The sequence below is a fragment of the Mobula hypostoma genome, chromosome 26, assembly GCF_963921235.1.
Source record: "Mobula hypostoma chromosome 26, sMobHyp1.1, whole genome shotgun sequence".
Classification (NCBI taxonomy): Eukaryota; Metazoa; Chordata; class Chondrichthyes; order Myliobatiformes; family Myliobatidae; genus Mobula; species Mobula hypostoma.
This window is the reverse complement of record NC_086122.1, coordinates 8,515,852-8,543,393: the sequence shown is the minus strand read 5'-3', so window position 1 is coordinate 8,543,393 and position 27,542 is coordinate 8,515,852. Positions and strand designations below refer to the sequence as shown.

Below are 27,542 nucleotides of genomic sequence, written 5' to 3'. Positions count from 1 at the left end.
ACCCAAATGATGTTGAGCCAGAATCTTCTAACTTTAGGACAATTATGAATCTCAGGGTGTTCCTTTAACATTTGCTTTCAGGAGCATGTTGTCACTGTCAAGGCCAGTATTTCTTGCCCGCCCCCACCCAGACTCCGTTCAGAAGGTGGTGGTGAGTCCTCTTGGTGAAGCTGCCCCTACAAGGCAGGTGGGCAGGGAGTTCCAGGCTTCATACTCAGCGATGAACCAGTGATAGTCTTTTGATTTTCTGGAAAAGGTAACGGGTTTGGGAGGTGCCTAGCAAACAACTACAGTGCTTCTTGTAGATGGTGAGAACTGCGGCCAATGTGTGCTGGTGGTGGAAGAAATGGAGAAGCAGACGTGATAGGATAAATGGCCGAATACCGCTCTTGTCTCTATAGTCTAATAGAGCATTCAGGTGATGACCTGGACATTGTACCAGACGTGCACAGACAGCTTGTGTGCACATTATCTGAAATATTTTGGGATTAGCTAGAACATAATGGTGAGCATATTTATATTCAGTGTGGAGAACCAGGCGACACAGGGTGATATCGGGAAGCTTTTACACAAAGGGCGGTGGGCATCCAGCAGCCTATCGAGGCTGGAATGGTGGAGGGGGAAATAACCCGTGTTGGGTAATGATACATAACCAGTAGATAATGGAACAGTTGGGCAGGACCCCTCTTGCTCCCATGCAAAAAGTTTCAATGGCCCAGTGGCTTTCTCCTCTGCCTGTGCAACAAGCTCAAGTGGGTGCACATAAACACGAGATTTTGCCGATGCTGGGAATGCTGAGCAACTTGCACAAAATTCTGGAGGAACTCAGGAGGTCAGGCAGCATCTATAAACAAGTTTCAGGCCAAGACTCTTCAGCGGTGAATGATCAGAAATTAGAGAGAAACTCTACCTAGACACTCGGGAGGTGTGGCGTACTTGAAGTGAGTGGCAGAGAGGAATTTGATTTCACGAGGGAGGAGGGAACAGAACAAACTATTAGTTGTAAAGGTGAGCAGCATTGACCCATCAGAAGCTCCACTGCTACTGCTGAAACAGCAGTTCGCCATTCATGATGTGGTGAACAGTGACTCACTATATCAGTGTCACTTGTGAGAGAAGCCCTACACAAACATGTGACACATGAGACTGGACTACCAGCCTGTTGGGGGAGAGGGGAACTTTGGATGTGACTTCAGACATTGGCAGTGTGGACAACAAGACACCTGAGATACACAGGTAGTGCAGATGAGAGATGGGGAATTGGACCTGGGGTTGGGAAATGGGAAATTATACTAGAGCTGGGGAAGGATTTGAAGCCTCATGCCGGCAGGGAAAGGTGTCGAGAAGAAAATTTGGTGAAGTGGTGGTTCAGAAGACTAGCTGAGCCTCGGTTGGGGCAATGTTGAGAGGACAGCAGTGACATCTGATAGGGTAGGGTGAGGGTGATCGGAGAGTTGAGGGTACTCAATATGTTCAGTATCTGTGCCTGAGAAATAAAGTCAGTTTGAATGTTGGGGTGGGGCAGAGGGGTCTATGGGAGGGAGAAATATAAAAAAATGAGAGAGACAGAGAGATAGAGATAGAGAGATAGATAGAGAGATAGAGATAGAGAGAAAACAATAATGAAACACAATACACCTGTGGTACATTGAGCGAGGCTCAGCAAACTCAATGGTTATTTCTCTTTCACCCAGGGAATTCCAGAGAATAGTCTGAGGGGAGAGGATAAGGAAGCTATCTATAGATTATAATTATTTAGTTTCTAAAGAGCGCTATAACTCTTCTTTAATATCAAACAGGTGTGTGTTTTGAAGTCTCCTGTTTCCAGCCCCTTTGTTGCCAGTATCCACAGAATTGTCTTTGGACTTACCCTGGCTCTTTGAGCGGCAGATCCTGTGACGGACAGATGGTGGCACTGACTGAGACCTTGCCAGCTTCCTCTTTAACCGATGCCTCCGGCTGATCTTCACCAGTGCGATTCTTCACATGCAAGGGGCTGCCATCTGAAAAGGCCACAAGAGCCACTTAACTAACACTGCTAACTGGAGCATCCACTCTCTCTGTGCAGAAAACTTACTGATCGAGGACGTGCGTAAAGTAGGGGCAGCTCAGGGGAACCTTTGATTGGTTTGTATTTGCATTTTGTTGCTAAAAAATATTCAAACTGAACCTAGGCTTCCCCTACTATATTGGTGGGAGTCCAGATACTGTAATAAATGCAGAAAATACTCAACCGATCAGGCAGCATCTGAGGAGAGAGAAACAGAGTTAATGTTTCAAGTCAAAGATCTTTCACCAGAGCTGTAAATATAGGAAAACAAGTTTAAAGATTCAGAACGGTTGGAGAAGGATGAAAGATCTATGAAATATTAACTCTGTTCTTCTCTCCACAGATGCTGCCTGAACAACTGACAAACCTTCCTCACAAACCTTGGGAATTACTGCTCCATAGTCTCTCAGGAATGCTCTACTGGAGTATTTCATGTTTCAGTTTTCTCATGTACAGAATCTCAAAAAACTCATGTCCTAATGTGTCCCCAGTAGCAGAGAACTAAAAGGAAAAACACACTGCTAAAAGAACTCAGCAGGCCATCTGTAAGGGTGGAGCCGGGGGTGGGGCGGGGGGGGGGAGGGGGGAAGTATCATCAACATTTTGAATTAAAGCCCTTCCTCAGGACAGTGAGAACTAAATATAGTGTGCCCCAGTGTTAAGGGAGCCGAGGTCGTGGAAATTCACCCTAAAGGAATTCACAAATTGCAACTGAAAATGAACTTTCAAGGGATTTATGTGAAAAAAAGCTGCAAAATGTATACACAGAACTAAATTAGCTCACCAAGGGCAACAATTCTAGGCCGCCGTTCACAGTGTGAGATTTGCTTTAGAAACTGACAAGGGAATTAATTGATACTTGTGCAATGATACGTTATCAAATAATGCAACATCCATTTCTAGTTAATTAAAGAATCAACACTTCCTCTTCCTTCTACAGTAGAACCAGGATGCCCTTGCCCATAGACTTGCGTATGACGGAGGATAAAATGGAGAATGTTGGCTTGTGCGCACTCTCACTTACCTGCCTGCTTTCATTCACACAATTTCCTCCCTTTCCTACCTGCATCTTCATCTGGTCTGGTATTCTAACACCATTTACTGCTATTTGTTTTTAACCAATTCCTCTCAGAGTTTCACAGTCAGTCCTTCAGCATTCCCATTTGCTTTCTTTCTCACTTTCCTGAATTCAACGCGATGCCCTCTTCCACCATCGTTCCTGTTCTGTATTCTCTCACCTACCTCAGTGTATATAGCTACTTCCTCCAATTTTCTTCATCACAGCTGCTCCTCTTTTCTCAGTCCTTTGCTGCTTTCTTTCATTTCCAACACAAGCTGCTTGGCTTTCCCTTCATGCACGCCATTAAGGTCAGCTACGTTGTTGAAGCCCTCTCTGTGCAAATCTCCCATTTTCTCTAACTTCCAATCAGCTCTCTTCACTTCCATTTGTCCCATGCTCTCTGTCCCTGCATGTGTTCTCTCCCTCTGTCTCTCTTACCCTCTCCCTCCCCTCAGCCTTTCTGTCATATTTAACGCGATTGATCTTCATGCATGGGGCTTTAATGATTGTTCTATAATCCACAGGTGTGAGCCTTTTTGAGAACATGTGCCCAAATTCGTGATGATCTTCTAAAAATTTGTCATGGAAAATTTGCAAGGCTGACCTATGCTGGCCTCAACTCCCCTTCTATGCCAGTTTCCCATAACCCTCAATTGCCAAATCTTAAAATATTCATCTCCACCTTAAATAGATTTAATGATCTTATACCCATCATGCTCAAGGGCAGAGAACTCTGGAAAATCATTGCCCTCCGAGGCCAGAAATTTCTAGCACCTCGGTTTTAAATGAACACCCGTAACTTTGAAGCTGTGTCCTCTTGTTCTCCCACTAGTGAAAACACTGCAACATCTACCCTGTCAAGCCCCTGAAGGATCTTATAGGTTTGAACCCCTCATTCAAGGAATACAGACCCAAAATGCTTAGCCTCCCTTGAAAAGACAACCACCTCATCTCAGGACCGCCTTCAATGCCACAATATACCTGTTAGGTTAAGAGGAATTGGTTTATTATTAGACCATAAGACGTAGGAGCAGAATTAGGCCATTTGGCACATCAAGTCTGTTCTGCTACTCCATCATGGCTGACTTATTATCCCACTCAACCCCATTCTCCATAACCTTTGACCCCCTGACTAATCAAGAAGCTATCAACCCCCGCTTTAAATATACTGAATGACTTGGTCTCCACAATTATCCACCGATTCACCGCCCTTTGGCTAAAGAAATTCCTCCTCATCTCTGTTCTAAATGGATGTCCCTCTATTCTGAGGCTGTGCCCTCTTGTCTGATATTCACCCACTATAAGAAACATTCTCCTCACATCCACTCTATCTGGCCCTTTCAATCTTTGATATGTTTCAATGAGATTCTTCCCCGCCCCCCCATTCTTCTAAATTCCAGTGAGTTTAGGCCCAGAGTCAACAAACACTCCTCATATATTAACTCTTTCAGTCCTGGAATCATCCTCGAGAACATCCTCAGGACCCTTTCCAATGTCAGCACATCGGTTCCTACATAAAGGGCCCAAAACTTCTCACAATACTCCGAGTGCAGTCTACCAATACCTAATAAAGCATCAGTATTACATCCTTGCCCTTATATTCTCGCCCTCTTGAAATGAGTGCTAACATTGCATTTGCCTTCCTTACCACTGACTTATCCTGCAAGTTAACCTTTAGGGAATCCCGCACAAGGACTCCCACCTCTAACTTTTGAATTTTCTCTCTGTTTAGGAAAGTCTACGCCTTTATGCCTTCCACCAAGGTGCATGACTGTGTACTTCCCCACACTATATTCCATCTGCCACTTCTTTGCCCATTCTTCCAATCTGTCTAAGTCCTTCTGTAGCCTCTCTGCTTCCTCAGCACTTCCTGCCCCTCCACCCACCTTCATATCATCTGCAAACGTGGCCACAAGGCCAATTAAATCATCCAAACCATTGACATATAACGTGAAAAGAAGCTGTCCCAGTACCGACCCCCACAGAACACAACTAATCAGTGGCAGCTAACCAGAAAAGGCCCCCTTTATTCCCACTCTTTGCCTCCTGCCAGTCAGTCAATATTCTCTTATTGTCAAATGTACCGAGGTACAGAGTTTTCACAGTCTTAACAGAATGGTTGTCTTGCATTCTGTTCAGACAGATACAGAGTGCACTGAGGTAGAACAAGGGTAAAACAATAGCAATGCAGAATAAAGTGAAACAGCTACTGAGAAGGTAGGTAAACAATGATGTGCAAGATCATAACGGGATAGATCGTGAGGTCAGTAGTCCATTTTATTGAACTAGGGAACCATTCAAAAGTCTTATAATAGCAGGATAGTAGTTGTCCTTGAGCCTGGTGAAACATAATTTCATACTTTTGTATCTTCTTCCCAATGGGAGGGGGGAGAAAAGAGAAGGTCTGGTGTGGGGTCTGGGGTCTTTGATTATGCTGGCTACTTTAGTAAGGCAGCCAGAAGTATAGACAGAGTCCATGGTGGGGAGGCTGGTTCTGGTAATGTGCTGAGCTGTGTCCACACAACTCTCTGCAGATTCTTATGGTCACATGCAAAATAGTTGCCATACCAAGCCATTATGCATCCAGATAGGTTGCTTTCTGTAGTGCAACAATAAAAATCATTAAAGGACTAAAACCCTGTGTAGTATTCCAGGTGTGGCCTCATTACCACCCTGTACAACTGTAACAAAACTTCCATATTTTTAAACTTTAGAGAGAATCTCACTTTAGTTTAAATTATAATCAGCCTTTTGGCCCCTCATACTGAAGGGCACACTTCCCCACAATAAACTCAATTTGCGAGGTTCTTATCCAAACATTCAATCTATCTATAATCCCATTTCAGGATCATGACGTCCTCATTAAAGCACTTAAGAGAAACAGGCTTTTTAGTCCACAATGGCCATCAACCATCCACTTACACAAATCCTGTATTAATCCCATTACTTTAACCTTTGCACATTCCCATGAACTCTCTCCAGGAACTACCACCCACTTTCACACTAGGGAAAATTTTACAATGGCCATTTAATTCACCATTCTATACATAACTGTGCAGTTTATGCAGCCATAACAGCATAGAAATGGGCCTTTGAACCTACCTTGTCTGTGCTGATCATCAATTACCCATATAGACTTATCCCATTTACCAGCACTTAGTAGACATACAGTTAACGTATCAGATGATCTGTGCTGGGCCCGGCACATAGATTCAATCACAAGGAAACCAGCATCTTTACTTTCATAGAAGATTAAAGAAGTTCAACTTGTCATTAAATGCACTGACAAACGTCTACAGACGTTCTATTGAACGTTAGACAGAATGGTTGCATCATGGTCTGATACAGCAACTCGAATGCACAGAAATGTAAGAAGCTGCAGAGAGGAGTGGACCCAATACATCCTTCCCCACCATCGGCAGCATCTACAGGAGGCCCGGCCTCAACAAAGGGAACATCCATCATCAATGATCCCATCATCTTCTCACTCCTACCCCGAGGCAGAAGCCTGAAGTCCCAAATGAACAGGTTCAAGAACTACTTCCCTTCAACCATTTGGTTCTTGAACCAACCTGCACAACATTAATCACTACCTGAGTACAGCAAAACCATGACCACTTCGCTCGACAATCGACAGTTTTTTTGTGTTCTAATTATGTTCTTTCTTGTATAATATTGTTTAATTTATATTTTTCTTATTAATGCAGTTAATATAATGCTATGTGCCCGTGATGCTGTTACGTAAGTTTTTCATTGCACCTGTGCTGATATGTACTCGTGTATAATGAGTCTAACTTTTGCTCTGTGGCTTCCATGGCTTCTTAAATGCTGTGAGAATACTGCTTCCACCACCCCATCAGGCAAGTCTAGAATGATCTCCCTGTGGACCATCTCCACAACTAAACCTCCTCACCATGTTCTGTCTGCCTTACCCACCCTTCCCTCTGTTCCCCTCGGCTTTCAATGCCTCTCTGTCCCACCTTACCTTTTGTCTCTGCCTTGACATCCTTGGTGTCCGGCTCCCCGCCAGAAGCTGATTTTTTCTCATCTCTCTGCAGGGAACGGAAATGGAGAAAATGCGTCAATTTGCGTTGAATTTCCGGAGAAATGGCCAAAAGGGTTATCACCGAGCTGTCACGCCACTCAACCAGCGGAAAGAGAGCCGCGTCAGTCATCAGCATTTGGCTGCACCGGTCGGGAGCCAGCAAGCAAGCACCGTCAGCCAGCCTCAGTTGCCAGTGGCAACCAACCACCACCAGGGCAGCAGGTCTGGCCACTGGCAACCAACTACACCAGTCAGCCATCGCCGAAAAAGCAGTGCTATCACTCCCCAGCTGCTCACACCCACCACGCATCACCGAGAGAGGGGTGATCGACGCCGGCAACCACCCACGTCGGGTAGGCCTCGACAACGCAGCAGCGTCACCATTCGGCAACTGGTTACACCAATCAATCACTTCCGAAAGAGCGCCATTAGCCTACGGCAAATGTTTGCACCAAATAGCCCACACCAAGGCATTAGCCGGCAACCGGTTACACCAATCAGCCAGAGAAAGGGCAGCAGTGGCAGGGATCAGCAAAGAACTTCACCAATCAACCGCAAGAAGGTCACTATCAGACAGCAGGCTCCACCAATCAGCAGTCACCGGGAGAGCAGTGATAGGCCACAGCAGCTGGCTTCTCCAAGCAGCCCCCACCCACTTAACATTGTTAGCACTCAGCAACCGGCTGCCCTCATTAGCCGCCGTAGGGTGAGCCGTAATGTCCCTCAGCCCCTAGCTACTCCGGCAAACAGCCAGCACCGAGTGGACAGAGACAGACGTAGGCCAGTGCCACCACCAGCCAGCCACCACCAGGAGGGCCGTGACAACCAACAAGTGACCCAACAAGCCAGCCAATACCAGAAGGGCAGTGAAAGCCACCAGAAAGATCCTCCACAAGACAGCCAACCCCAAGAGGGCACCGATGGTCATCGGCCAATAGCCCTATCAACCAGCCAATCCCAGGAGGGCACTGATAGACATCCGCGAATATCCTTAACAGCCAGCCAATCCCAGGAGGGCACTGATAGACATCCGCGAATATCCTTAACAGCCAGCCAATCCCAGGAGGGCACTGATAGACATCCGCGAATATCCTTAACAGCCAGCCAATCCCAAGAGGGCACTGATAGACATCCGCCAATATCCTTAACAGCCAGCCAATCCCAGGAGGGCACCGATGGTCATCGGCAAGTACCTCCATTTATCAATCACCGTGGGGACAGGAGTGAGAGCCAACAGCAGTTGGCTGCACCAATCAGACCAAAGGGGAGCAGTGACAGCATTAATCAATGGCCACTACCTAGTAGCCAGGAGGGGAGGAGCCATCAGCACCATGGAGAAAACCTGCAGAACCACTGGAAGCTGTCTCCACTAATAAGCCACCAAGAGACAAGTGATAATGACTGGCAGCCACCTCAACCAATCAACCACCAGCAAGAGATCAGTGAAAACCATCGTCAGCGGCCTCAGTCAATCAAGCACACACAGGGCCATGAGACCCATCGACAAGCAGCTCCACCAGTAAACTGGTACAGAGAGGGAAGTGGTAATCACCAGCAGAGAGTTTCACTAGACAGTCAGCAAAGGAAGAACAATAAACCTAACTGGCATAAAGCTACATATCTCTGCCCGCCCACTCCAGACAGGGAAAATATACCCATCAAAATCGCGTACCACAGGACTGCCTACACCAGCAGAGCATTACTCGATGACAGATCAAGCCAACCAGCTGACGATGGGGCACCACCACCAGCCAGCATCTGGATACGCCGTGCTATCATCCAACCAGAGCCCAGAGGTACAAATCATTCATGATTCAGGAAGTCTGACAGCCACCATTGTCCATCAAATACAACCCATTACGCACAAGGAGAAACAACAATTATTCCAACCGAGGTTAAAATAAATTGCTAAGCTCTCTGTCTCATTGTTACTTCGAGTCATAAAGTTATACAGTACAAAAAACAGGCTCCTTGAACCAACTAGTCGTATCAGACAAGATAAGTTAGTCCCACCTGCCCGTATCCCTCTAACTCCTTTCCTATCTACGTACCAATGCAAGTGTCTTTTAAAAGTTGTAAATATAACTGTGTCAACCACTTGTTCCATATACAGTACTGTGCAAAAGTCTTACGCACATACATATAGCTAGGGTGCCTAAGACTTTTGCACAGCGCTGTATTTGTCAACAGGGAGTGGAGAGAGAGCTTGTAAATCTAGCGGGAGCAAAGAATATTGGGAATGGCAAGGGTGGAGTGCTGTGGGACAGGTGGTTGAGAAGGAGTGTCAGGGGTTCAGACAGACCCAGTCCTGAGCTATCAGGCAAGTTCACTTGATTCCAGACAACCAGCTTATTGACCATTACAGAACATGTCTCTGGTGCCTCCCTCTCCCTGCCCCCTTCTCACTCTCAGTCCATGATAGAGACCCATCTTTTTTTTTTGCGGCAGTGGTACAGTGCAATACATAAAATTACCACAGTTAGTGCAAAAGTCTTGGGCACCCTAGCTATATACAGGATATGTGCCTAAGACTTCTGCACAGTACTGCAGGAGCCACCCTCTGCATGGAGAAGTTGCCTGTCAGGACCCTTGGAAGTCTTTCCCATCTCACCTTAAACATGTGCCCCTTAGTTTTTGGTTCCCTTTTCCTGGCATTTAACTTATCTATGCTCCTCATGGTTACACTCACCTCCTTAAGGTCACCTGTCAGTCTCCTATTTCGCAAGGTAAGATAGGAGTCCGTCAGGACTATCTGACAGTCCCAGACTGTCCAGCCATTCCAATAATGGTCACATCACAGTCTGGTACGGAGTCACGATACACAGGACTGCAAGAGGCTGCAGAGGGTCGTAGACTCAGCAAGTTCCACCACGGGAGCACTTTGTCAAGAGGTGGTGCCCTCAAAAAGCTGGCATCCAGTATTAAAGACCCTCACCTCACCATCCAGGGAATGCCCTCTTTGTATTGCTACCATCAGGGGAAGGCACAGGAGCCTAAAGAACCGCACTCAATCAGCTTATTTCCCTCTACTATCAGATGTCTGAACCCATCACCTCGTTACTTGATTTTAGCACTATTCATTTCTTTTTGTAAATTTTACCAGTTTTTCTGACTTGCACTGTGGTACTGTCACAAAGTAACAAATTTCATGATATAGGTCAGTGATAATAAACCTGATTCTGATCTCACCCCTCGAGTCCTAGCAACACTCTCAAATCTTTTTGACACTCTTTCCAGCATAACAATGTCTCTCCTATAAGAGGATAACCAAAACTGTACACAATACTGTAGGTGTTGCCTCACCAACATCTTGCACAACTGTAGCATAACATCCTAACCCTATATTCAATATCCTGACTGATGAAGACTACTGCTTGTTCACTGCTGCTGGCTTTGTCCTTTACCAGAGCCTGTCAGGTTACACTAACACTACTCTTGTCACCGAGAAATATTGGCCAGGCCTCTGAACCTGCTGACATTTATCTAAATAGTTGGTCACAGATTCTTTGGTCATTGCACAATTTCCCAAAGATGTAGCTTGGACCCCTCACAGTCTAGGATTGTGAATTTGAAGAAATTTCCCCCAAAGGCAAAAGGGAACTTGCTCACACAAACTGCACTAACTTGTTTCAGTGTAAAGACAGCTCCCCTCCCAGGATAATGCCAGTAACAGGTCTGAATATTAGTTTGATAGTTTAATGTTTGAATTCATTTAGGCATAAGTAAATTTTATTGTATTATAGCTACAGTAAGATTTTTGACTAGATTGAATGGTTTTAATAATCTTTTATGTTGTTGACGGCTTTGATGGCTGGCTAAAACAGGCAACATGACTGAATAGGCTGTTAGTGATCTCAGCGGGCTCGCAGGTGGGCAGTGTTCTAGCCCTAGTGTCACTCAGACCCTCACACTGATGAACAAAGCAGCTATCCCTCAGCAAAGTCCCAGCAGAGGGGTCACATGCGAGGAACATGACCACTTCACAGGCAGAGTGGGTGCAGGTGGGAAGTGCAGACACCTCACCTACCAACACAAATTCATGGATATTCCCAATAGGTCCCATTGGTACATTGACACCTCAACTGGTTTCCATTGTTTCTCCCGTTGCTACAGTGATATTCCCAATAATTCAGTGTTACATTGAAATGCCCATTATTATAATGAGACTCACTTTGGTCTTCATTGTACACTGATATGCCTGGGGATTTGTCCACTGTTACACTGACACTCCCAATGGCTTGTAATTCACACTGATACACCTAAATGATTACACCTTTTATACCAAATTGTTACAAATGGCCTACTCTGATTCTATTTCTTATATCCTTTTTCTATACTGATACACCCAATCATTCTCATTGTTACATGGATGGTTCCCACAGATTCAACAGATACTCCTGGGTGATTTCACCCATTGTTTTACTGACTCTCCTAATAGTTTCAATAGTTTCTCACTGACCCTCATAATGGTTTCTCCTACTAATACCCTGATCATTTCTCACAATATTTCTTCTGTAATGTAGATAAATGACTTGTATGAGAATGTAGTTGATCTGATTAGTAAATCTGCAGGTGACAGAAAAGTTGGAGGAAGACTGTCTAAAAGTAGAGCAGGACATAGGTCATCTAGAAAGTTGTGTGGAGCAATGACAGATGGAATTTAATCCAGACAAGCACGAAGTAACACACCTTAACAAGTCCAATTTTGATAGGACACAATCAAAGTTCAAAAATTCAAAGTAAATTTTATTATCAAAGTACATATACGACACCATATACGTACAACCCTAAGGTTCATTTTCTTGTTGGCATATTCAGCAAAACTATAGAATAGGAACTATAACAGAGATCAATGAAAGATCAACCGGAGTGCAGAAGACAACAAACTGTGCAAATGCAAATATAAGTAAATAGCAATAAATAAAGAGAAGGATGAGATAATGAGATAAAGGGTCCTTAAAGTGAGATAATTGGTTGTTGGAACATTTCAATGGTGGGGTAAGTGCAGTTATCCCCTTTTATTCAAGAGCCTGATGGCTCTTCAATGGCACGGACATTAGGAGCATTACCTTACCAAGAGATCTTGGGTCCATAGCTCAGAGCAAAGAAGGTAGTGAAGAAGGCCAAGGTAGTGAACACAAGAGCTTGGGCATCATGTTGCAGTTTATCAGCTATTAATTAGACAACACTAGGAGCAGTTCAGATTGCCACACAGAATGGGGAATGGTAAAGGGGGGGGCAATTACTTGAAGTGGGAGAAATGTTGTGATTTTGATAGATACTTAGATTGGAAGGCTGGAAAGGGATACAGACAAATGGGATTAATGTAGATAAGCATCATGATTGGTATGGGCAAGGTGAGCAAAAGGCTCAGTTCTGTGGTGTATGATTCTATGGGTTACTGATTCTATTATGCTGCTGAAGGCTCAACATTATTGTTCCACTGATACTCACAATGGCTCTCATTGTTATATTGGGATTCACAATTTACCATAATTTTGCAGAGTTGCACCTGAGGACCACAACTCCTGTGCCTCAAGGACCCGGAGAGCTGTGCTGGCTGGAGTCCGGGCTTTGTGCTTTGGCTCTTGGTAGGGTCACCCATGGCAAACAGATCAAAAGGTAGAGGTCAGACTAACAGTGATTCCCCCAGTCCTCCCGGTACAGGGATTCAGCTCAGGGTTTAACAACCGTGATGGGTAAAATAAAACTGTTAACGGAAACAGCAATGAAGAATCCTTCTACATCTGAGTGCGACTGTATTCCTGAGTCTCCAGCCGGTTCTTGCGTGACTGACAGTGGTGAAAACTGAGAGGAAGCTACTGACATAATGAACAAAGCCCTGAACATCGCCAGAGACAGAGGACCTTCATTGCTGTCCTGAACAGCAGCGGTGTAACAGGCAGTAAGTAAGCATGCGCCTGGATATGGCCCCCAGTGTTAAGCACATATAGAACAGTACAACACAGAAACAGGCCCATAAAATCAATGCCATGCATGATGCCAAATTACACTAATCCCTTCTGCCTGTCTGTGTATGATCCATATCCTCCCATTCCCAGCACATTCATGTGCCTATCTGAAAACCATTTTATCTGTTTCCACTGGCAGTGTGTTCCACACCTAACATACCATATGTAAAATAAAACTTACCCTGCACATCCCCTTTAAAGTTATGCCCTCTAGTATACAATATTTACACTGTTTTACCAGAGCAATCATCGGAATGATATAACATTCTAGAGTGAACTGTACCTTATCCATATTATCAGACCTCCTCGTCCTCTGCATAATCTGCTCCAGACGCTGCATAGAAGAGGAAAAAGTACTTCGTTAAAACAGCTGATTTAAATAAAATTATTTTCTCTTCCATCTGCCTTATTCACCAACAAGCAGGCCATCCAGTCAAATTCACAGATTCTGAAAGAATCTAACTACTTCTTCATGTTGAATTACACTTCCCTCCCATTTGATCCACTGTTCTCCACAGCCATCTGCTGAGGCTGATCTTAAACTTCGTAACCCCCAGTATCCCGTCTGGCAGTGGGCAATGGTGTGCAAAACTATTCAGCACAAACTGCTCACAATCACCACCTTTCGGGCAGAAAGGTGTATTCCCAATGTACCCCAGTTTATATTCACCATTAAAACCACGACTTCCCTACACATTTGTCTTATTTCTCATCTGAGCTGCTACCTCATCAAATGCAACTCATCACATGAAGCTTCAATTCTACTTAATTCTACCCAAGATACCTTCATTGCCTACTTCCTGCCTGCGATAACCTTTCACATTACTGAAGTGATTTCTTCCCTGAGTGAGGCTACTGCTCCCATTCGCCCAGCCCCCTAAACGTTTTACATCTTGCAGGTTTATCTCAGTGACGCCTGTCATGTCGAAAGCAACGCACACAAGTTGCTGAAGGAACTCAGCAAATCAGGCAGCATCTATGGAAATGAATAAACAGTCGACGTTTCGGGCCCAGACTTTTCTTCAGGATGGCATACCTCTTGCATTTACAGCTTTTTTTATTAGATGTTCTACACATTTATTGGAATATTCTCACTCCAATCTACCCTTCAGTTTCACTCATTCTTTCTTTCTCTGCCCCACTCTAATAGCTTTGCATCTCTCCTTTTACCTCTGGTGCCTACATTGAAACTTGTGGCTATCATTCACTGTCATTCATATCTCCACCCTTTCCCCCCCCTCCCCAATCCCAATCCTACCCCTACCCCCAGTTTATTCACCTGCTCAAAGTTACCAGTTACACAGGAGACTGCAGGCACATCCGACACACAACCTGCAACACCCCTTCTTGTTACTGAACTGATTTCTGTCCTAAGTACGGCTGCCGCACTCTTTCCCAGCTGCCTAAACATTTTCCATTACCTGGTATGTTTAGTTCCCATTCTGCTGATTTGCCTCCGTAACAGCAATAATATTCTTTAATGTATGTCTAACGTATAAAACTGCGGTTACCAGTTACACAGTGACAAACTTAACCAGGGCTGTGGTGAATCTGTGGAATTTATTGTCACAGATGTTTGTGGAGGCCAAGTCATTGGGTATGCTTAAAGCAGAGGTTTATTGGTTCATGATTAGGAAGGGCATCAACGGATACTGGAAGAAGACAGGAGTATGGGGTTGAGAGGGATAATAAATCAGCCATGATAGAATGTTGAAGCAGACTTGTTGGGCTGAATGGCCTAATTCTGCTCCTATGTCTTATGGAGTTCCAGGTCAAATTTTGTCCCTTTCAGAATTCAGCTATGAAACTTGCTCTTGCCAACTCTGTGGTTTCCACGTGAGAATGGATGTGGGACATAGATGGAATTTCCCATCCAACATTCCCACACAGCATGTGCAGGAAAGTAGGGCTCATTGTTCTGAGATTCAGATCAGTGAATCCCAGGAAACACCATGCCCCAGTCTGATCAGTCCCCTCACTTAACACCCCCCTCTACTCCACTCCCATTGAGGTATCAGCCACCCCACCACTCGCAATTTCCTTTTGACTTTGGTCCCCATCTGTTAGACCCTAACCTGAATCCCAGCCACAACTACGGCTCAACTCCCCGTCATAGATTCTCCATTCAACTCTAGCGAGACATCAATAGATCTTTGGATATCAAGATTAATTAAAGTCTGTCACGAGCCTTGTGGCCCATCAGGCCGGTGCTTATGCCGGTTTCTGTGGCGTGAAGCAACTGAGAGTACGAGACTTCCCCCCACCCTGCCCCCGGGAGAGGACGCCAGTCTATCGTGAGGTTAACCCCCAGCATTTTTGCCGGTACCCGTTATCAGCTGGGTAGCCTGGACTATTGTGTGGTTAAGTGCCTTGCTCAAGGACACACATGCTGCCTCGGCCGAGGTTCGAACCCACGATCTTCAGATCGCTAGTCCAACGCCCTAACCACTTGGCCACATGCCACACTTGGACATCAAGAAAATGATGGGAATTGCTGAGGTACAAGACCAGGGGACCTTACTGAACGATGGAGCGGGCACAAGGGACTACTCATTCTTTGGTCTATGCCGTGACTGGACCTGCTCTTGAACTTACACACTACGTTCCTTCATGCTCCACAGTGGCACCAGATGGTCCTGACCTTGGGTTTGTCTGAATGCTACTGCACAGTAACGACCAAAACAGTCTTTGGCTCATTGTGTAGTGACCCTACCCGGAGACTATTACCATGGAAACGAGGGGTGCTCAAAGAGAGGTGTTACCTTCTTCCTCTCCAAGCGTTCCTGCTCTTCCTTCTGGAAGTGTCGTTCCCGTTCCAGCCGCTGCTTCTCTGCCTCCTCTCGAGCTCGTGCCTCCGCCTCTTCCTTCTGTGTGCAGAAACAATGTTATTCCCACTGAGACAACTCACTTCCTGGTAATTCCTCACAAATGTAGCCTTCCTCATTGAGATTCAACAGGCTGACGTCCAGGACGAGAGGGCTGTCCTATCAAGAGAGGGTTTCCTTGGAGTGTGGATAAATGAGGTGTCCGGGGAGGGGCAACACCTCTGGTGAAGGGGTCCATTCTGGGGCAGCTCACTCACCTTCGGCCCCCATCAGACACTCGGCTCTCACCTGTGGGTCCAAGTACCTGTTTGCATTCGACAGCGGCCACACCTCAGTACACCTCTTCGACAGGCGGGCTAAACCAGGTGAGGGGAGCTGGTGGGCCTCACACCCTGGTGAAAAGGGACATTCCTGTCCTAGCACGCAAAGTCAGCTCTTGCAGACTGGGTGGGTGAGATGAACAGTGAGATCCAAAAGTCAGGAAGGCAGTTCTGCAATGCTTCATGAAGAGTAATGGGCAAGACAAGACACAGAAGTAGTCATGGTCATCCACTGCGCCCAAGGAAGACCCCAGTTTTGACAACTACTCGTACCGCTGGACCCAGGCTTCCAAAGTCGAGAGAGTGGAACTAATCTAGTGTAACAGCTTTTCCACTTGAAAAACTCTCCAGATTTCCCTGTCATTATCAGATACAACAGACAATCCGATGAATACGGGGTGATTTAATCCAAACATACAACATCTTAAGGGGCCCTGACAGGGTAGATGCTGAGAAGTTTTCATTATGGGTAAGTCAATTTTTGGGTAGGTACTAATTTTTACTATTTTTAATATTCAATATTTGTAATCAAGGGAGTGGGAAGCGCAGAATCAAATATCGCTGTGATGATTGTATGTTCTAGTACCAATTGTTTGGCGACAATAAAGTATAAAGTATAATGTTATCACAGCTTTCTGATCCTTGATTTTCACCTTTCCTCTTGACCACCAAACTGAAACAACTCCACCAATGCTTGTTGTCACCCATTCACCAGGTCAACAACTGGACATCTGATGCACAGGAGATGAAGTTATAACGTGTGCTGCCTTTAAATTCAGCTTGAGCCTTACATTCTCCCCTGAGGTCTCAAACATACTCCCCCATTCCCTGCCCTGGTGGCATGGGGCACAACTGTGCGAAGATTAAGCCTGACTCTGATCACGCATATACGTCCAACCGAACGCCACTGTAAATTGCCCTCAGTGAGTGGATGGGTGGCAAAACGTTGAGGGATTGATGAGAATGAGGAGGGAGGAATTTTTAAAAAGGGGGGGGATGAGTGTAAATGGGTGTTTGGTGATTGGTGTGGATTCAAGAGACAATGGGTCTCCTCTGTTTGACTGACTCCATGAATGAAGCCGTGTGGGTGAGTGCTTACTCAATGCCAGTACCATGATGCTGACCAACCTGCTTTTGTAGGCGCTCCATCTCTTCCTGCTCCATCTCGGCCTCCCGCTGCCGACACTCCTCCTCCTTCAGACGCTGCTCTTCCTCCTTCTGCCTCCTCTCCTCCTCCTGCTTCTGAGCTAGGGCTTTCTCCTCCGCCTTTCTCCGAGCTATCTCCTCCTTCAGTTGCCTGAGTGGAACAGAAAGTCTACAGGTCACGTTATGACTGGAGATGAAGGGGGCCGCCTCGTCTTTCTCAGGACTTCATCCACAGGGTGTGAGAGGAGGAGAATGCCACAAGAATGCCATCGGGGTTCTCCCACTGCCTCAGGGACTGGGCTGCAGTTAATGAGATTGTTTTAAAGAAAGCAGAAAAATTCCCTTTATTAGTGACACGTACATCAAAATACACAGTGAAATCCACCAAAAACCGACACAATCCAAGATGCGCTGGGGGCACCCCACAAGTGTGGCACGTTTCTCGCGCCAACATAGCATTCCTAACCCGTACATCTTTAGAATGTGGGAGGAACCGGCGCACCCAGGGGACACCCGTGCAGTACGGGTGGATGTACAAACTCCTTACAGACAGCAGTGCGAATTGAACCCCGATGGCTGGCACTGGAGAGCGTTATACTAGCCGCTACGCCACGCCACTGTGACTCGAACCAACAAAATGGACATCTCCGGCCAGGTTCTTAAGCTAAAAGGACACCATGCTTATTCCACGAATGAGTTATCTCACAATCAGTGAACCTTCAGGAAGCCCATAATCCTCACCACTCTTCAGCTGATGACGCCTGTCGGAGGAAAAGGAAAGAAGGGATGACGCAGTAACACAGTGGTCAGGGTTCAACTCCTGCTGCTGTCTGTACATTCTCCCCGTGACAGTATGCATTTCCTCCGGGTGCTCTGGTTTCCTCCCACATTCCAAAGACATGTGGGTTAGGGTTAGGAAGTTGTGGGCATACTACATTGGTGCTGGAAGCATGAAGACATTTACAGCCGCTCCAAGCACAATCCTTGGACTCTGTTAGTCGTTGATGCGATACGATGCATTTCACTGAATGCTTTGATGTGTGTTGTTGTCCCAGTTAACTGGATTCTGACAAGTTGCACTCACTCTTCAATCACATCTTATTTACCTATGCACAAGGAAAATGACATGGCCCTATCACCAAACTGCCATGGAGTCTGAACAAAAAAAATGACATTTTAATACAGAATTTGACTAGTTGGATATAGATATTAATCCAATAGAAACCTTAGGCTCATTTTTAAGTACCAGTCATAATAAATATTTGAAGTGTCAATAACCAATTAAATCTGCATGTTAAAGATCAATAATACTTGACAACTATTTAAAAAATTGTCCAATGTAAGTGGTACTCCAGAAAACTTTGTTTGCATCTTTATCTTGTCCTGATATGCTTGGTGATCCCGGTTCCCAGGCTTGAACAGAAAGGTTGTGGCTTACAAAAGTGGAGTTGGGCTTACAAGGGCCACGTTCAGCCTGACAAACAGCATTATTTCTCCACACTCTCCGTCTCAGTTTGTCCTCTTGACAGCTGTCTTACTGGACTTCCACACGTACAAAAGGCTGCACCAAGTGTCTGGTCTTTGTTCTATTACCTCTCCATTTTAACCCTTGCTTTGCTGCAACTTCTACAATGTGACAAATGCAGCTGGTCTTTACATTTTCTGAGCATGTGATGAGCAGCAATCTGGGAAACAGATTGCAGCATCAGAGCTGTAGAGGTCAGGGATCTGATCCTTCAGCAGAAAGCTGTGACCTTTCTTTTGCTGTGTTTGTTCCAAACAGCACTGCACAGCCACTGATGGCATCGGTGCACGTTTTACATGGGAAATACCACACGTGTTCTCATGTCATCACACAGACCCATCAGATGAAACACCACAGGGTACGTTAGGTGACCGTCTTCCAGCGATTTATAACATCAGTGAGATTCGATGGCAGGTGCAGCGCTGCTATTGAATGAGTTGTATTTTGTACCCATTAACCCCACAATGTACAGCAGTGTTAACCCATTAACCCCCACAATGTACAGCAGTGTTAACCCATTAACCCCACAATGTACAGCAGTGTTAACCCATTAACCCCACAATGTACAGCAGTGTTAACCCATTAACTCCCACAATGTACAGCAGTGCGATAACCCATTAACTCCACAATGTACAGCAGTGTTAACCCATTAACCCCCACAATGTACAGCAGTGTTAACCCATTAACTCCCACAATGTACAGCAGTGCGATAACCCATTAACCCCACAATGTACAGCAGTGTTAACCCATTAACCCCACAATGTACAGCAGTGTTAACCCATTAACCCCACAATGTACAGCAGTGTTAACCCATTAACCCCCACAATGTACAGCAGTGTTAACCCATTAACTCCCACAATGTACAGCAGTGCGATAACCCATTAACTCCACAATGTACAGCAGTGTTAACCCATTAACTCCACAATGTACAGCAGTGCGATAACCCATTAACTCCACAATGTACAGCAGTGTTAACCCGTTAACTCCCACAATGTACAGCAGTGCGATAACCCATTAACCCCACAATGTACAGCAGTGTTAACCCATTAACTCCACAATGTACAGCAGTGTTAACCCATTAACCCCCACAATGTACAGCAGTGTTAACCCATTAACTCCCACAATGTACAGCAGTGTTAACCCATTAACTCCCACAATGTACAGCAGTGCGATAACCCATTAACTCCACAATGTACAGCAGTGTTAACCCATTAACCCCCACAATGTACAGCAGTGTTAACCCATTAACCCCCACAATGTACAGCAGTGTTAACCCCATTAACTCCCACAATGTACAGCAGTGCGATAACCCATTAACCCCACAATGTACAGCAGTGTGTTAACCCGTTAACCCCCACAATGTACAGCAGTGCGATAACCCATTAACCCCACAATGTACAGCAGTGTTAACCCATTAACCCCCACAATGTACAGCAGTGCGATAACCCATTAACCCCACAATGTACAGCAGTGTTAACCCATTAACCCCCACAATGTACAGCAGTGTGATTAACCCATTAACCCCACATTGTACAGCAGTATGTTAACCCATTAACCCCCCACAATGTACAGCAGTGTGATAACCCATTAACCCCCACAACGTACAGCAGTGTGATAACCCATTGACCCCACAAGGTACAGCAGTGTTAACCCATTAACCCCACAATGTACAGCAGTGTTAACCCATTAACCCCACAATGTACAGCAGTGTGTTAACCCGTTAACCCCCACAATGTACAGCAGTGTGATAACCCATTAACCCCACAATGTACAGCAGTGTTAACCCATTAACCCCCACAATGTACAGCAGTGTGATAACCCATTAACCCCCACATTGTACAGCAGTGTGATAACCCATTAACTCCCCACAATGTATAGCAGTGTGTTAACCCATTAACCCCCACAATGTACAGCAGTGTGTTAGCCCATTAACACCCACAATATACAGCAGTGTTAGCTCATTAACCCCCACAATGTACAGCAGTGTGATAACCCATTAACCCCCCACAATGTACAGCAGTGATAACCCACTAACCCCCTCAATATTACAGCAACGTGTTAACCCACTAAATCCCACAATGTTACAGCAGTGTGTTAAACCACCAAACCCCACAAAGTTAAGGCGTCATGTAACTCACTAACCCCACAATGAATGTTAACAGGTAACGCTCATGATGTGTATGCCCCAACCCTGTAACCGTGTTACATGAGAGTGTTTTAATTAAATCCGACACACACCTCCTCTTCTCTTCCTGCTCCTTCCTCTCCTGCTCCTCTCGCTCCCTCTGCTCTCGAGCAATTCTCCGTTTTTCTGCAAGAAGTCTCACAGCTTCCTCTGGGTCCATGGTGCCTGCGATTGTTCTAGCAGGTGACCCTGAAACAAAGAACGTAACAGTTGTCCAAAGCAAAAAAAAGCAGCACCTTGGTCTCGTACAACACCTAGACCTGTGGGTGTGCTGAAATGACTCTTCTTCAATACATCTGTTATACATTGCTACAACTGTTGTGAAATGGGCAGACATAGCTGCCACAACTTCCCTGTACTGGCCACAATTCCCAACACTGCAGGGCTCCACTTTTGCCCTCAGATGTGCTGCTTGATATCACACTTTGAATGCTGCCTTCAGACCAATGGCAGCTCCTCGAATCAGAGGAAAAAACATCAGTTGGGTTGTACACTTCACTAATAGGCAGCGTGTTAACCCTAACCCCCATAATGTTAAGGCAGTGTGTCCACCAACATGTTAGGGCAGTGTGTTAACACACTAATACCTACGACATTTAGCCAGTGTGTTAACACACTAACTCCTACAACGTTAAGCTAGTGTGTTAACCCAACAAGCCCCACAATGTTAAGGCAGCATGTTAACCACCCCACTAGCACTCACAATGTTAAGGCAGTGTGTTAACCTACTAACTCCCACTACATTAAGCCAGTGAGTTAACCCACTAACTCCTACAACATTAAACCAGCGTATTAATCCACTAACTTCTACAACATTAAGCCAGGGTGTTAACCCACTAACTCCTACAACATTAAGCCAGCGTGTTAACCCACTAACACCTACAACTTTAAGCAGCGTGTTATTCCACTAACTCCTACAACATTAAGCCAGCGTGTTCACCCACTAACTTCTACAACATTATGCCAGCGTGTTCACCCACTAACTTCTACAACATTAAGCCAGCGTGTTATTCCACTAACTCCTACAACATTAAGCCAGCGTGTTCACCCACTAACTTCTACAACATTATGCCAGCGTGTTCACCCACTAACTCCTACGTTAAGGCAGTGTGTTAACCCAACAAGCCCTCACAATGTTAAGGCAGCATACAAACCCACAGCAGAGGTGAAATAATTGTCAGGGGTACTCTCCTGAGACCCCTTACAGGGATTTCTGTTAAATAAGCTCTGTTACCAACAACACACACAAAATGTTAGAGGAACTCAGCAAGCCAGGCAGCATCTATGGAAAAGAGTGAACAGTCAACGTTTTGGGCCGAGACCCTTCCGGGACTCATGCACTGTTACCATGCAAAAGGCTGCATTGTAAAAGGGCTACTTGTCATGCAGGTGATGCCCCTTTCAATATCCTGGGCGATTTGTTGTGTTATCCATTCTACAACACAAGGTAGATACCTTTAACAAGGTGCACAGGAACAGTTCCTGGCCTTTCACATACACACTGCCAGAGGCTATACTTCATTAGGAGTACGAGGAGGTTTGACATGTCACCAAAGACTAGCAAATTTCTGCAGATATGGAAGCATTCTGACTGGTTGTATCATCATCAGTTATGGAGGAGCTGCACAGGATAGGAAAAAGCTGAAGATTGTAAACTCAGCCAGCCCCATCATGGGCACTAGTCTCCCCACTACCAAGACAATATTCAAAAGGCTATCCCTCAGAAAGGAGGCATCCATTATGAAGGACTTCACCACCCAGAACATATCCTCCTCCCAATACTACAATCAGACAGGAGGTACAAGAGCCTGAAGACACACAACTCAATGTTTTAGAAACAATTTCTTCCCTTCCGCCATCAGATTTCTGAATGAACATTGAGCCCATGAACACTACATCACTATTTTTACTGATTTTGCACTACTTATTTTTTATATTTATTTCTTATTGTATTCTATAGTATATTTTATAGTGTATTGTGTATTGTGGTTGTAAACTGGTTGTTGTGATGTGTCTAATGTGGTAGTGTATGTCACTCTCACTTTCAGCTTCCACCGCTGGCTAGCTGCTTTGCGAAAAGGAGAGCTGGTTATGCAAGTCTCTCTCTGCCAGTACACAGCCTCTCCAACAGCAAGCCTCATGTACTGCCTCCTCACTGGTGACACACGGAAACTGAACTCCTTTCGGACTCGGGCTGAACTACAGCTGGCGGGGAGGAGGTCTGGTGCCTTCACGTGGAGCATGCAGGCCCACCAGTGTGTTGACACACCCTGGTGCTCGTAAACCAACTATGGATGAACAGCCCCACTGCCTTGGGGGTAGTCTAGGAAGAGACAAAGACTACGGGAGTAAACCCAGACAGCAAATCTGGAGTGCAGCCCCAAGGGAGTCTGGACATCATTGAACATCCCTCCAGCAGCCAAGCTGGTGCCAAACATATTGTTCATAAGCTTTCCTTTGGACTACATTGGTGAGGCTGAGAGGGGGATCTTGATGACTGGGCATCTCAGCATCTCCATACCTTCCATCCAGGCTTATGATCATGATTATCATCACCCATTATCCTTTGAGACAGACGGATGCCAACCATTGTGTATTGTATATGTATTTTACAGTGTATTGCATTGCACTGCTGCCACAAACCAACAAATACATGTCACGGATAGATGGTGATGCACTCTTTTTGTCTTTTTTAAGTGTATTCTTTACAATCGCAAGACCCTGCTCGACATTAAGAACTTACAGTGCTCAGGTCTGCCCCATCGGTGAGTTGCTTGTTGGTGGAGAAACTGAAAGAGCTGGACTCGGCCGATCGTGATGCTACCCGCAGAGAGGCATCAGTGTGTGAAGGAGGTGTGCAGTCTAACTAACAGCAAGTGATCGTCTTGTTCACTTTTCTTGTGATTGTAAGATCCTGGATGGACATTGGTGGTATGGAATGCTGCAAATCTAATTCATTGGTTTATCGGCGAATGCTAGCAGCGGATGGCGGGGGAGTTGTGTGGCCTTGGGTGTAGCAAGGACTAGGCCTCAAGTCGCAGTGTCGCCCGTCTCCAGCCACCTGGGGGAGGTGTTGGGAGTTGGACGCTCCACCGGAGTGTCAGAGGCAGTGTGGCACGGCATCCATGCTGGAGTCAAGTGTTCACTCATAAGATAAGTTGTATTGTGTTCGATCACAGACTGCTGCAATATTCATGGACTCAGGGGCTTCTACTATAGGTTTTTTTTGTGTGATTGTATTTTACTGATATCTCATATGTGCTTCCTATCTTATATATCTGTGTTATCTTATATGTGCCTTGTGCTGTGTGTGACTGTTGGTGCTGTGTGTTGCTACTTGGCCACAGAGTAACGCTGTTTTGTTTGTCTGTATTCATGGATATTCATGTATGGTTGAAGGACAATTAAACTTGATAATAAACCTGAATCTGATTCCACTGAGGAGACATTCCTGACAGCACCAAGCAGTGCTCAGCCCAGCAACAGGGGGCAGCAGTGTGTTCTCATTTGTATCACTCCCTCTAAAAAGATACCTGTGTTGACAGATTCAAACCCCTCCACAGGACGGGGCAGGTGGAGAACCCTTTCCTCTGTCGACCCCAGTTCGATTTCCACAGCAGATCAACTGACCCCAATGGAGGGACAAGGGAGCAACGATGCAGCTCTCATCAGCAAGTTTAGCAAGGACGCAGTCTCACCTCTTGCTCTCTTATTTATTTTTTATACAGTACTATGCAAAAGTCTTAGGCACCCTAGTCTCTCTCTCTATAATAAAAAAAAAAAATATATATATATATATATATATATATACACACACACACACACACACACACACACATATATATATATACACACACACACATACATACATACACACACACACACATATATATACATATATATACAAACACACATATCTATCTATACATATATATATATATATATATATATATATATGTGAGACTTGGCACAGTAACATATTTCTTACTGTAACTTATTCTAATTCATTGCACTGCACTACTGCTGCGAAACAACAAATTTAATGATATACGTCAGTGCTAATAAACCCAATTCTGATTCTGATTCTGCATCTGATACTGTTATGTAAGAGCTGCATTTATTGCCCATTCCTTAGATGGCACTGAGTTCTTCTGTCTTTCTGATGAAGGTATCATTGGTATTGTTGGGTGAGGTGTTGATAGACAAGGTTACAAGCCTGTACTTGGTAAAGACATACAGAAGGTAATGAAATAAATGGAAGGCAAAAGCTGGTGGCTTGACTCTGTCCAACATCTCAATTATTGGGAGACAATGAGCACCAACTGGGAGTCAGTCAGGGCCCATTGGTAGTGTTTGTCTAATACTGGCAAAAGTCTGTAGTCTGAAGTCCCACTCGGCATAGATAAAAGACGATGCCTGACACTCCTGAGTTGCACTGAAGGAGACTCTTCTGCCAAATCAAGCCCCAGACTACCTTTTTAGATAGATGTTAAATGTTCTAAGACACTATCAAAGAATAGCAAGATAGTTTGATCACATGTCAATATTTAATCCCTTCACGGCACTATGTGCTCATTGGTACACTGAAATTTGTGGCAGAGTATTTGCAAATGGTGGCAGATTGGGAAGTGTTGGTGTTCAAAGGGACGTGGGTGTCACTGGACACAAGTTAACAGTCAGGTGCAGCGGTGGTTAGGGGGCAAATGGTACATTAGCTTTTACTGCAAGAGGATTTGAGTAAAGTAGTAAAGATGCCTCACAGCAGGTAGAAAGGGCTTCAATGAGACTGCTCCTGCTCTATTGTGCAGAGTTTTGGTTCTCCACCCAACAAGGGATATACTTGCCGTAGAGGGAATCACCAGATCAGTCTGTGGGATGGTGGGCTTTTAAATGGGAAGAGATTGACTGAATTCCTTGGGGTTTAAAAGAATGAAGTGTGATCTCCTTGGAACCTCCCAGCTTCTCACTTCATTCCTCTTCCCCACCCACCTTCCCCCTCACCTAGCTTCACCTGTCTCCTACCAGCTTGTACTCCTTCCCCTCCCCAATATCCTTAATCTGGCTTCCTTTCCAGTCCTGATGAAGAGTCACAGCCTGAAACGTCAACTGGTTATTCCCCCTCCTTAGATTTTGCCGACCTGCTGAGTTCCTCCAGCATTCTGCGCGTATTGCTCACGATTCCCAGGTTCTGCAGAATCCCTCGAGCTCACTGAAACGTTAGCGGGTTTCCCAGACTGAGGACACACATACAGACAGGGAAATCAGGAATTAATTGTAGGTCATCGAGCACTGGTTTGAGAAGTTAGGAAACCTATGGGATACTCCACATTGGAGGGATATACTGAGTACATTCAGAAGTTTTCTGGACATTAATGGATATGGAAAATGGTATTGAGGTGCTGATGAATGATGGAGCAAGCTTGAGGGACAGATGGCCAACATGTGCTCATCAGTCTTATGTTTCCCCCATGATGATAGACTTTACACTGAGAGTACTTCATTAGCTGTGTATTGCTCTGAAATGTCTACTTAAATGGAAATACTTTCTTCCTATAGCTGACCGTCATAGTCCCCTCCAATTTAAACCTTACAAATTACCAGGGGCACTACTAAGCGATGTGGTTGCATTACCCTGCGTGGGCTCTGGAGCCTCTGCAGCTGTCTCCTTGTTTCTCGAGCCACCAGCTGACGAAGGCCTCGACGACTCCTTCTCACCCTCCTCCTTCTCCCCTCTCAGCTTCAGCTGGCTCTCTTTCTCCTGGCGCTTCTCGCCTTTAGCTCTTGACTTCTTCACCGGAGTGGCGGTGCCTGCTGCCAGGGGTGGGATGGGTCCCGGACTAACTCCCGAAGTCCTCCGCCTGGGTGAGCTTGGCAAGGAGCGGTTCTTTGATCTGAGGCTGTTTCAAAGACAATGACAGGGCAAGTTAGTAGCACATGGGTCCTGAAGCTGGAGCACCCAATCTCACCGACCAATACAAGCTCTTGATGTGAATCTACAAAGTCCCATTGCCGTGTTCAAACCCCCCATATGCCTGTCTGCCTTTGAAAGAGTCTTCAGCCAGGTCTCTATCCTGGCACTTTGTGTTTGATCCATTTCCTCTAACCTGCTGTGACAGCTGTACCCTTTCACCCATGTAGGCTCTCAGCTCTGAATCTCCCTCTCCAATTCTCCTCCTTAGTTTTGCTCCTTAAAAGGATATAAGGCTCCTGTTGGATTTGGGTGTGGAATGGTTATTTTACTTGTAGTTTAACTTCCCTATGCTTGCTTGTATTCATTATATAATCACCTATATAAATTATTGTTCATTGAATTTTCCTGTTATTATGGTAGAGGTTGTTTCTGTATTTTTCTAGAAATTTCTTAGTTTTCAGTAGGAAGTGTCATGCCATTTGAATCTGGCTCTTTTATAGGTT

General features: G+C 45.3%; 1 protein-coding gene across 4 annotated transcripts in view; it reads right to left on the bottom strand.

Moving 5' to 3' along the window:
• map7d1a (MAP7 domain containing 1a) overlaps positions 1 to 27,542 on the bottom strand; it is a 262,633-nt gene that overhangs the window by 6,080 nt on the left and 229,011 nt on the right. For all 4 annotated transcript variants that reach the window (XM_063033949.1, XM_063033951.1, XM_063033952.1 and 1 more), the window contains 7 exons: positions 26,760 to 27,025; positions 21,182 to 21,317; positions 17,401 to 17,569; positions 15,890 to 15,994; positions 13,411 to 13,461; positions 7,096 to 7,162; positions 1,871 to 2,003 (listed from right to left, as the gene is read on the bottom strand). In XM_063033949.1, coding sequence (XP_062890019.1) covers positions 1,871 to 2,003; positions 7,096 to 7,162; positions 13,411 to 13,461; positions 15,890 to 15,994; positions 17,401 to 17,569; positions 21,182 to 21,317; positions 26,760 to 27,025 — 927 coding nt within the window. The remainder of the gene's footprint in view (positions 1 to 1,870; positions 2,004 to 7,095; positions 7,163 to 13,410; positions 13,462 to 15,889; positions 15,995 to 17,400; positions 17,570 to 21,181; positions 21,318 to 26,759; positions 27,026 to 27,542) is intronic.